This window comes from Aedes albopictus, unplaced genomic scaffold, assembly GCF_035046485.1.
Source record: "Aedes albopictus strain Foshan unplaced genomic scaffold, AalbF5 HiC_scaffold_354, whole genome shotgun sequence".
NCBI lineage: Eukaryota > Metazoa > Arthropoda > Insecta > Diptera > Culicidae > Aedes > Aedes albopictus.
This window is the reverse complement of record NW_026917149.1, coordinates 14,301-26,079: the sequence shown is the minus strand read 5'-3', so window position 1 is coordinate 26,079 and position 11,779 is coordinate 14,301. Positions and strand designations below refer to the sequence as shown.

The 11,779-nt window shown below is 43.3% G+C and overlaps 1 protein-coding gene across 1 annotated transcript; it reads right to left on the bottom strand.

Annotated features, from left to right (window-relative positions):
• Positions 1 to 1,792: 1,792 nt before the first annotated feature.
• Positions 1,793 to 5,611, bottom strand: LOC109621915 (insulin-like growth factor-binding protein complex acid labile subunit). Its single transcript, XM_020076111.3, has one exon. The coding sequence runs from the start codon at positions 4,750 to 4,752 to the stop codon at positions 2,947 to 2,949; it is 1,806 nt and encodes a 601-aa protein (XP_019931670.2). The 5' UTR covers positions 4,753 to 5,611; the 3' UTR covers positions 1,793 to 2,946.
• Between the last annotated feature and the right edge of the window lie 6,168 nt (positions 5,612 to 11,779).

The following is an 11,779-nucleotide window of genomic DNA, read 5'->3' as shown; positions in this document are numbered from 1 at the left end:
GTGCCATGGGAAGATGTTTCTTTTAAAATTCCTTTTACAGGGAATTCTTATCATTGTGGAATACCATTGCCAGAACCAACAAATAGCATCCCCGCTACTAACAGCATTAGCTGCATAACAGCTTATGGAGCAAACGCTTTTAAAAGAAAACTCTCCTCTACTTTAACAGCAAAAATGTTCGTTGGGCCGCCGTAGCAATCGCTGCATCCCCAATAAAAGCTCCCCCTGAATACTTACAGGAGACACTCAAAATAACTGGGACAGGTAAAATTTTCACTTTCCAAAAAATGTTCAATTAGCTGCAACTTTTCGAAAACGGCATCAAATATTCTCCAATTATTACTGTCAGTTCATCAACTAGTTGTGTGTTAGTGGTCCAAATTTGAAAAAGATCGGACGAAGATCGCACGAAGATTCTAGAAAAAGGTATAATTATCCGATAGCCAACTTTGAGCTGTTATATCTCCGGATTCAACAAACCGAATGCAATAAAATTTTGATCGTTTATGACTAATATAATTTTCGAAAAGTTACAATTTTACCTGTCCCAGTTATTTTGAGTATCCCCTGTAAAAGTCTTCATCAAAGTTGTTTGGCTTAAAGTCACCTACAATTATACCATCGTTTAATTGTTGAACGCTTACAGTGCCACCTAACGGCAAAAATCGAAAACTTCAATTTTCTGCATGCATTTGGCCACGTTTTCCCATACCAACTTCAAGCCTGTTGAGCATCCCCTTAGGCTTGATCGATTTTGCTCAAATTTTGAACGTAGCTTCTAGGAGTCCAAAACAACTGAAGCCGGAGGTGAGACTTGCTTTTTTTTTTCGAAATGTTTGTTTTTTTTATATAAGTTTGGGTCACCCTAGCAGATAGTGACAGTAATGTGTTAATGCTGAGGTAATGATGATTGGAGATTTCTTTGAATGGTTTTGGTGAAATATAAAGGCGTACTGTAGCTGCAAAATGGCTTTCTATGGATTACGTTACCAGCATAGATCCCGAAACTGACAAACGCAAAGGATAACCGCTCTGTATAAGACGCTGATTCTATCGGTGGCCCTCTAAAACCACGAAGCGTAGACGTTAGAAGAGGTAAATATACAGAAAATCTAGAGTTTTGTGTGCTAAGTGCTGTGGACAATTCTCGGTGGGAAAGAAATTAAAGTTGGTGCTCTACTGTGTATGTCGGTGGAGTAATAAATAAGATAGGATAAGGTACCTAAGCATAGCGTTCAATTATTTAAAATGGATTTTTGTCTTCTATTTTCTTGAGTTTATTGCGCATTTGGTTCACCACTGGACTACGCACTCAGTCTTCGTAAGTGCGAAAACGTAAATAAAAGTGCGCGATTACGTAAAGTCTATTCAACTAGTGTCTTCGGCGCACCATTTCTTCGTTCTGTGCTGGATAAGTGCTCTAAAGACATCGAGTTGATTTGGTACAATCGCGCACTTTTATTTATGTTTTCGCACTCGTGAAACCTTGTTCACCGTTCTTCGGTATAGAAAACTGCATTGTTTGGATGATATTACCAATGGATTCATAATATGCTTAACCATATTTTGGATATCATACTCTATGATTTTAAATTATCTCATTTTCTTCTGCAAAAAAAAACTCGTTTCGACTACTTACCATCGCAATAAATTTCGACGATTCATACTGACCTTTCGCCGTTATCGCTTCATTTGCCATTCCTCGATTCCAATTCACCAAAATGTCGCCAAACTCAATCATAACCCTCAGCGGACCCTCAGCCGTTCCGTGGCCAACCCTCACGCCAGAAATGACACCGAAAACAGTGCTCGCAGCAAAACCCGGGCGGGAATAGTTAAACAACCATAGGACAAACGACAATCTCCGTCACAGTCGAAGCGCAGAGGGACAGGAAGATAATTCGACTCGGGGACAACAACGACGAAGGTGAACCAATTTGCCTCCCGCGGTGCAACCGGTTTCAGACAGCCAGCCATCCGGACCAGCGGGAAATCCTCGGAGGAAGGGCAGAGATGGCACGCAGTAATGCGCGCACCGGAAAAGGGGATGCGATAATTAAAAATGACATTCATTGTGTTTGTATTTTTGTTCGTAACATTTTTCCCGTATCTCAATGGTTTTATTTCGTTGAATTTTTGTGTTATTCTATACCACCGATCTTCTGTTTTGTATTCTCTCTTGTTTTTTTTTGTCTATCAGTGTTTTGTTGGTTTTCTTATAAAATGTTTAATAAAAATACATAACTAGCTTTGTTCGTGTGTGAGAGAGTTGAAGTGTGTATGTGTGTTTCGTGACGTTATAAGTTATGTACACTTAAAAGTTACTATTTACACAACAAGAAACGAAAAGAAACTCTAAAACGAACTCTGTTTCGCTTTGCTTCGCTCTGACTGACTCGTACACAACTTGATGTTTTCGTTTCTACTTGTAAAAACAATTGTCTTAAAATCTCCTGCCGGTTTGCCTCGCTTAATCGCTGCATATCGCTAATATCCTGCGTTCCTTACTATATCAGACCATCAAAAAACACAACGTGCAACTGGGCGAGTTTGTTCCTCCTGCTTGACGCAAGTTTGCCCTTGCGGATCAAGCGGGAAGGACAGTCTTTGATATTCTCTGTTAGATCGCTTCTCAAATTGACTAGAATTAATTTATACAACTTGCCGTGTGTGTGAGAGTGTTTGTGTTTTGACTTTAAATATTAAGATAATGCAATACTATGAAAAATCTCGATATGACTCGTTTTGCTCCACAAATGTCTGGTACTCGCACGCATTCTTCTCCTATCATACAAATATATTAATATATAATCAAATTTTACATCTGCTTGCGCTTAACCTACACCACTAGTAACAATCAAGGATCTGAGCACGTGTGCGTTCGAAATAAACGAACTTAATGTTTGCTTCCAACAGTGGGAAAAAGGGAGGTCTACCTGCGTTTGCCTAAGTGTCCACGACGTTCTTCGGAACTTCGTATATGTGATGGGCGTATTGGGGTGAGTAGATGGTCGAACTCTGCCCCGGTTGACTTGACAGGACCAGCGTGGATGTCGTCGACGAACTGGAAGCCGGTGTCTGCGGCAAAGGCTGCATCTGCTGCTGGTGCAACTGGTGAGACAGCGGCTGTGGAGTGCCGCCTTGCGACTGGTAATGCGGGAAAGGCAGCGAGTACTGACCTCCGGCGTACAGCGAGGAAGGATGCTGATGGTTCCTGAACACCGGGTGATAATTGTAGGTGTAGATGTTGCAGTGCGGTTGATGGTAGTCTCCTTCCCCGAGCGTCTTCTGAATCTCCATGTCTTTTTCCTCCTGCAGTGTGTCACGTTTGTTGTTTCGCCAGTGACGTCGGAAGGTTTCCAGGATTCGATGTCGCAATCGGTAAACGATCAGAACGAATGTTGTGATGGTGGCAGCAGAAGCAACGATGATAGCTCCAACGATTGCTCGTTCTTTCGATTGAAGATGTTTACAGCCCAGCACTTCGGCAGAGATGTCCCTCAAAGGCTCGCCGTGTAGACGATCTGGATAGATACACACGATTTGAGCTTCCTCGTTTTCGATGTTCTTTCGGTGAAGCAGGTTACGTAGCCAAAGCATTTGACAGTCACAGCTCAATGGATTTTCCGAGACGTCAAATTCAGTGAGATGCTTCCAAGGTAGCAGCTCTTCACGGAACGTCGTGATTTTGTTATCTCGTAAGATGACCTTTTTGATATGTGGTAATCCGGAGAAAGCACCTTCATTCAACTCTTGAAGCTCCTTATTAGATGCGATAGTGATCGATTCCAAATTTGGGTTTGCCGAAAATGCTCCAGCTTGAATTCGCTTCAGATTCAATGCCCCTGAGACGTCTATAGTTTTCAAGTTATTAAGGCCGAAAAAGGCTCCCTCTGGAATAACTTCGAAGTCATTTTGACCAATGACCAAGTCTTCCAAACGTTTGAGAATACTCAGTTGAACCGTTGGAACCTTCAGTAGATGATTATCCGAGAGATCAATTGATCGAATGTTCTCTAGCCCTCGGAATGTATCGACCGTGATGTTGACCAACATTGATCCATGGATATCCAACCGTCTCAGTGATTGAAGTCCTTCAAATGCACCCGGTTGAATCTTGTACAGAGAGTTTGTTCCCATGTACAGCTCTGCCAATGTCTTCAGAGGCGTCAGTGAAAGCGTAGGAATGGTTTTGATAGCATTGTCGTCTAGATAGAGAACTCGCAGCTCACTCAAACCCTCGAAAGCTTTTGGATCCAACTGACTGATGCGATTTCCTCCCAGATTAAGCTCCTCCAGCTTTGGAAGCACCTTGAATACTTCGCTTGTTATCTGATCAATAAAATTCCCACGTAAGTTCAGTACACGTAGCTCCGTCATGCCGACAAACGTCTTATTGCTCAGTGCTCCGATTTTATTGTTGTTCAAGTGCAGCTGGAGCAATTTTTGCTGGTACATAAAGATGGATTCCGGAATGTTCAACACTTGATTATAGCTTAGATCAAGCATCGTCAAGTCGTTATAAAAATGAATAGACGAGTCAATCGATCGGATCTTGTGAAACTTAATGACCAGGCGGCGAATCGACGGGTTCAATGCAATCGGCAGCACGTCCAGAGAACCTTCGCCACAGGTCACATGCAGCTTCTCATCATCGCACGTACAACTGCTGGGGCAGTACGAGATGGCTTTAATCACCGGTACCATCAGCGCCAGCAGCGCCGCAATCATTACGACCACTTGCGACTTCATGATTTATATCCAGGTCTTTTCAGCTTCTCTTCACAAACATTGATTCTTCTCTTCCTATCCTCGGTGGGACTCTTCAACGTCAATTATCTTCCAACTATTCCAAATGTTTGTCATAAATTAGAGAAAGGCACTTAACACAAGAATTCGCTTCTATTCCCGCTGCTTCGCTCACATATGGACCACAACGGCCGAAAACCTCTCCGCCGGATCTTGTTTTGTAAACAAACACTTCATCGACACATTTTTCTTCTCGTGACTCCCAACTCGGCCGTGTCCCTATTACGAAAATTGTCTCCGCAATAATGAAAACATAAAAATTCTAGTCCACTTAAAAAAACACTCACACTCTTGAGATTTCTTCTCAAGTTTGTCGTCCTTTGCCAAGCTATTTTCACCAAACGATAAACCGCCTCTCAACCCAAATTACACCCGTAACATCAGAGCGCGCGCGTTTTATCCAGCGTTCCAAAGCTGCTGCAACGATGCACAACACAGACCGGCTGGCAACGAACAATTGTGACGCGTACGAGGGTTGTATTATGACTAAACCCCGAACAATTAACAGCACTCCCTTATATGTTCTAGCCGCACACGAACGGAACTCACCGTCCCGAACCAAAACCGAGCAAAGCGGAAACGACAAGGATCGGGCACGCACCGGCCACGAACCGCGTCGCAAAGCAAACCCCACGAAAGCAAACCGAACCCGAACCAACGCACTCACTCTCTCAGTCCCGTTCTCTCACCCTCTCCCGAGTACCAATGTAAACAACAACCCGAACGGCATCTTCGGCTCCGTCTGAGTTCCCCGGTGCGCCGTCCCGGCTCTAAAATTAGAACTCGTCGCGGTGCGGCTCAGTCGCGTCTGGCTACTGGCGGCGGCTCGCTAGCTGCTGCTGCAGCACAAGGGCGCGGTTCTCTGCACGCCGACAAAAGGCGACACTTTATTTCGCCGTTAATTCGATTGGATTGATGTGCGTCTCCTGCGCTGTCTTTATCGTCGCCAGCGCCAACAACGGTAGGCGACGTGGTGGATCTTCTTGAGCCTGGGAAATTTATTACACTTTCGAGTGAACTTGGTTTTCCAGGGCGGGCGGGCGCTGAGGACCAGGCGTCTGGAGTTAAAATTAGAGCACAATCCGTGGAACGCGGAAAAATCCGAAACTCTCTGCAGTGCCGGGGGTCGGGGCCGCGCGCCACCGCTCCGTCACGTCTAGACCATGCATCAACCCGTGCTGGCCGGGGGGGACAGTTTGCGCTCGGTGAAGGATGATACTTTGTTCTTTGTGCCCGTGACAATTGCACACCCAGTCAGTGTAGTGTACCCAGGCAGGACCAGATGAGCTGTGGACGCTGTTAAAAAGGAAAAACTGCAACTCGCATAGTTCTGAAACTGCTTCTCGACGGCGGGAAGATGTGTGCTAGGGGCCGGTCGGTCGTGTGCAGTCGAGTCAGTCACATGGGAAGAATTTAAAGTGTGATTTTTATTGCATTTCGCTTCGGCTCCGGGACGGATAGGTGTTTCTGATGTTTTTTGTTTCAGCTCTAGCCGGTGATGATGGGAGAAGAATGGCAAAAGTTCGGTGAATATATGGCACGCCGGAGATGCAGGAGGATGCTGCGAGGTGGCGAGATAAGATGGAACTTTCTTGTTTCCTTCATTTATTCTCGTGACAGATGGGTTTTTACGACTCGTTTCAGTGATCGCTTTGCGTGATTCACTGGGTTGGACATTTTCGTGAAAGGTTTGAGGCACCGAGGGGAAATGGCACTTATGTTAGAAAAGTATTGCTTCGGGATGTTTTGTCAACCCATCAGACAAAGATTCGACTATCAAACTCATGCATATCAGGAAGACGTAATGCAAGAACAACAAGAGGTTGCCTTCCAACAAGCAAGAAGTGTCTCAACTAAAACTCATCAGAGTGAGTTCATCTTCAGATAAGGCAGTGTCCTTGTTGAGACTTCATCGTCCCGAGTCCCTGGGTCTGCATCTACTGCGATGTCCTGCCGCATTCTCGTTAAAGGCTTGCTTGCAGAAATGATGTCGTCTCCGCTATTTCGTACTGTGTGACCGACCCACCTCATGTAGCGTTCTCGAATTTCTGTTTTTTTACTTAATCATTTATTTGAGGCTCATGCGCCTACAGGCATAAAGGAGCCGAATTCAATTAAAACTTTTTACAATTTAATGTTTTTGACTTATAAACTATGTTAGTTTTGGGGAACCGTAAAACTCGCGGTTTGGTCGAGGTTAGGGGGTACAAAGATATTTGAGGAAAGGATAGGATGATGGGGGCTTTTCGTTGACACTTGGCATTTTTGTGGCGTATTGCTGCTGGTCAAACGTAGAGTGGACGAACAACCTGTAACGATACAAACAAACGATTTTCGAAGGGATGCGAGGTGGACAAGTGGAGCAACAAGACTGGGATATCAAATAAAGACACGAGGTGGACAATTGGAACAACAAGTCGGGGGTATCATACAAAGAGTTCAGCTTGTTTTAGAAAGTCGTACACAAGCTTCATGTACTCAAGATCAAGTCTACCCAACACATCTCTAATGTCTTCCTTTTCTGGTTTTCCTCGGGCCCTGTGGGCATTCCCACACAACATGGTTAATATCTTGATAGCCTGCACCACAGCTACAGCGATTGCTGTCTGTGAGCCCTATTCGATAGAAATGCGAGCCCAGAGAGTAGTGATTGGACATAAGTCGACACATTATCTTGATAAAATCTCGACCTACGTCCAACCCCTTGAACCAGGACGTCTTCGATACATGTGGGAGAATTGAATGCAACCACCTGCCCAATTCCCCTGCATCCCATTTTTGTTGCCAACTGATCAAGGCATGCTTACGAGCAATTGAAAAAACAAATCATTGAAGGCGATATGACGATCATAAATATCGCCTTCTATAGAGCCCACCTTGGCGAGCGAGTCCGCTTTCTCATTGCCCGGGATCGAGCAATGTGAAGGGACCCAAACCAAGGTGATATTATATGCTTGATTCGATAAAGCACTCAGACTTGATCGTATTTTGCTTAGGAAATACGTGGAGTGCTTCACCGGCCTCATTGAACGAACAGCCTCAATTGAACTGAGACTATCTGTAAAAATGAAATATTGATCAGAGGGAAGAGAGGCAATTCGCTCTAATGCGTTGTGTATAGCCGCCAATTCTGCGACATATACTGAGCAAGGACTTTGAAGTTTATGGGCGGCGCTATGAAGCTCGTTAAATACACCAAACTCTTTGCTTCTTCATATGACGCACAATCCACTTTCGGAATAAACTTTACAGTACAGACCTATCAGTTTGACCTCTTTTCTTTTGAAATGCTTAGAACGCATTGTCGTTCATCATATCCGTGATGTTCATCTGGCGAACGTACCTCTTCATGTGAACCAACATGCCTACCAATCGGGTAAGTCTATTCTGACTCTTTTACACAAGGTTGTTCACGATGTTGAGAAAGCATTCTTGTTGGGGTGTTTTCTTATATATCGAGGGTGCCTTCACAAGCCGCAAGGAGTCATGGTATATTTCCATTGATTTCCAATTGGTTTCACCAAATGCTGAAAAACCAATATCTCTTTTCGACATTTTGTCTAGCAGCGATTACTAAATTGAGTGCTTGTGAATGTCCCCAAGAGGGAGTCTTATAACCACTTTTGTGGAATCTCGTAGCAGATACGCGATTGAGGCAATTCAATAATAGCGGTTTTCCTACTATGGTTTTGCCGACGACTACCTAACATTGTTAGCCGATACATACGTGCATCATCACTCGTTTCGACCTGATGCAAAGCGCCCTACAGGTAGTTGAGGGGTGGTTTCGCCAATATGACCTTTCGGTTGATCCGAGTAAAACATCTAATGTCCCTTTCCACAGAAAGGCGAAACCGTAATGGCGTTCGACATTTACGTCTCTTCGATTCTGAAATCAATGTGACTGAACAGGTAAATGTTGGAAGGGGAATGGCGTTCAGTCTTTGGAAGAATAACTCAAAAACGGATTTTTAAGCTTTCATCCGTTTTTGAGTTATTCTTCCAAAGACTGAACACCATTCCCCTTCCAACATAATCACCAACAGTCGAAATTCGAAGAAAATGAACAGGTAAAGTACGTTCAAGTTATTCTTGATTCTATGCTTCAAAAGAGCGAAGTGAGAACAATCCAATCAAAATTAGGCCATCTCCAAAGGATGTGCTTTATTGCGATATCTGGGACATTCTCTCCAACTCCCACGGCTGCGTTCAAAGTTCTTTTTGACGTTGCTCCACTACACATTCATCTTAACCCTCTAAAACCCAACCCCGCCTTTAGACGGGGTATAGTTTGAGCATATTTTTGTATTTTTTCTTGCCTGGGCAATCAAAACTTTCATATATTTGGCTGATATTTAGAACTTTTCTGTATAATTCAAAATGGTTTTTGGTGTGTTTTAAAGCGTATAATTATTTTTTTATAAATCATTGAAAAATTGATATTTTGGTCACCTATCAAATGTCATTGTTTGTTTTAACATGTTTTATTATTTTCCTCAATCGTTCTATTAATGTAAGAGTTTAGGGGCCGTTCATAAATTACGTAGACTTTTTGGGGGGAGGGGGGGGGTCTGACCAAAGTCTACGCTCCATACAAATTTTAAAATTTATTGTATGAACAAAAGTCTACGTGGGGGGAGGGGGTCTGAAATTTTTCAATATTGGTCTACGTGGTTTAAGAACAGCCCTTTAAAGGATTTGAATTCAAACTGAAATAATTCTCTAAAAAAACACGCGGAAAAAAATTTTTTCTTGAAAAAATAAAAATAAAAATATTTGAACAATAATGATAAAAATTCAAAATGTTTTCGTTTTAATAGATTAGTATGCCAAATAGACTTCCAGGGAAAATATAAAACTGTGGGCATGATCAAAAATAAAAAATAGAAAAATCCAAAACCAAAATTCACAAATTCGAGAATTAAAAAGGATTATGTTTGAACCGATTTTAAATGACTAACAATGACTTATAGATTAAAATCCAAAATTTGGGTATTAGAGGGTTAAGCAAGTAGCACTTTCTTACTCTACTCGGTCTACTAGAGGAAACTCCTGTGAACCCAATCAACACACACCTCGCAGTTTCCACTTTTTATGAATTGGGACAAGATTGTCTTTGTTCCAAGTGATCGTACAATTGTTTGTAATTTTCCATATAGGACATTTTCCACGAAATTTCTTTCCCGGAAGGAGTGCACATCTGGTTATCTTGAAAGAGAGAGAGAAGTATTTCAGACAGCATCGTATGTTATACTGATGGCTCCTTTCTCGAACATCGAGCTGGTCCTGGTGTGCACCCTCGTGAGCTAAGGCCACATCAGTTGTACTCACTTGGTAGACACTGCGTTTTTCAGACCGAAATCATTGCTCTTATATGCGGAGTGCAATCAGCACTTAAGCAGCACTTAATGGGCAAAGTAATATACCTCTGCTCAGATAGCCAGATTGGCTATTAAAGCACTTGCTTCGTCTACCTTTAGGTCGACGTTACTTATCGCTTGTCAAACACAAATGTCCCGGCCTTCTGATACCTGATATTGAGGGATTTGCACAAAAGTTCACGCGGCCTATCGCTTACAAAAGGTACAACCGCGGTTTTCACTCCCTGTTTACTTCATACTTATGGGAAATAACATTGAGACGTTTCCTACGGTGCGACTGTTCCTTTCGAAAACGATAGACCGCGTGAACTTTTGGGCAGAGCTCCTTTCTGAAACATTTCAACCATCACGCGGTGTTTACGTTTCAAGAAATCTGACAATACCAACACGACTATGCTCCCTTCTAGTGCGTTCCCCCAGCCCTCCGACCAGTGCAGTTGGGTGCCAAAGTCGATCCAATGATTCCGATGGAATCTGACGTCCGGTTCACTGGCGCTCCGACGGACTAGACCGGTGCTACGATGCACTCTTACAAAATTTCATGTAAATTTAAGTTCACTTGGATGAACATAAAAGAAGCAGCCCGTTTTACACAAATTTACATCTTCAATCACAAATAAAATCGAGCTAGCAATCACTAGAACGGAATCAACAGATAAAACATATGAAAGTAAAACAATAAACTGGATTCGAACACTAGTCTACTGGTTGAGAGGCACGGATTATACCTCTCGGCTATATCATCACCGAGTTGTGAGTCAGTTGATAACTGTGAAACTGTTTCTACGTACCTGATCAGATCGGTTTGTTGTCAACTTGTGCAACAAGCTCAAACTTACATGATGGATGAAAAATTGAGTCAAATTTGCCATTCAGTCATGAAATGTTTACGTTCGATGATGGTTTACTTCACGTGTAAGTTCCTAACCTTTTAAGAGTACCAGCTCGGTCTTGTGGGGAGCAAGAGATAGTTTCTTCAGCCGCATCCCGGTCTTCCACAGCATCTATCGCTACCATGGTCAGTAAATTACTACCTTTGATAGTGACAGAAAGCAACTCTGACATTAATTCGACTTCCTCTCGTGATTCCTCGATCACTAGGAGGACACTCAGGAGCACGATGTCGTCCACAAAGCCGACGATCTTTACTCCTCTAGGAAGGTTCAGTTTCAATATCTCGCCGTACATGGCATTCCAGAGAGTTGGGTCCAGAACGTCGCGCTGTAACGGTTTCCTTATCTCTGTTGCTTCTGCGCCGCCTGCGTGGCATCCAAAACCGTTCGTATGCTATCTACAGCAGATCTTCCTTTCCGGATTTTTGATACACCGCTTTCACTCTCCGTGTACTTTGTCAGCTTGTTTAGCTGTTTTAAGGGCCACATTTGGGATTACGTCGTGTCCTGAAGCTTTTTCAATTGACAAGTCTTTCGCTACTGCGGACAGCTCTACGTTCGTTACTCTTATTTCTCCATTCTGGACATACTGATCGATGTACGGTGTGGCCGGCCAGACTTTCGGTTCATTCATTGCCTGACTGCATTGTTCAATGCTGCTCTAGTCGCTCTGTAGCTTGTAGGACAACCTTCGTT

Coding starts and splice junctions, on each gene's coding strand:
- LOC109621915 (XM_020076111.3), bottom strand. CDS start 4,752: ATGAAGTCGCAAGTGGTCGTAATGATTGCGGCGCTGCTGGCGCTGATG.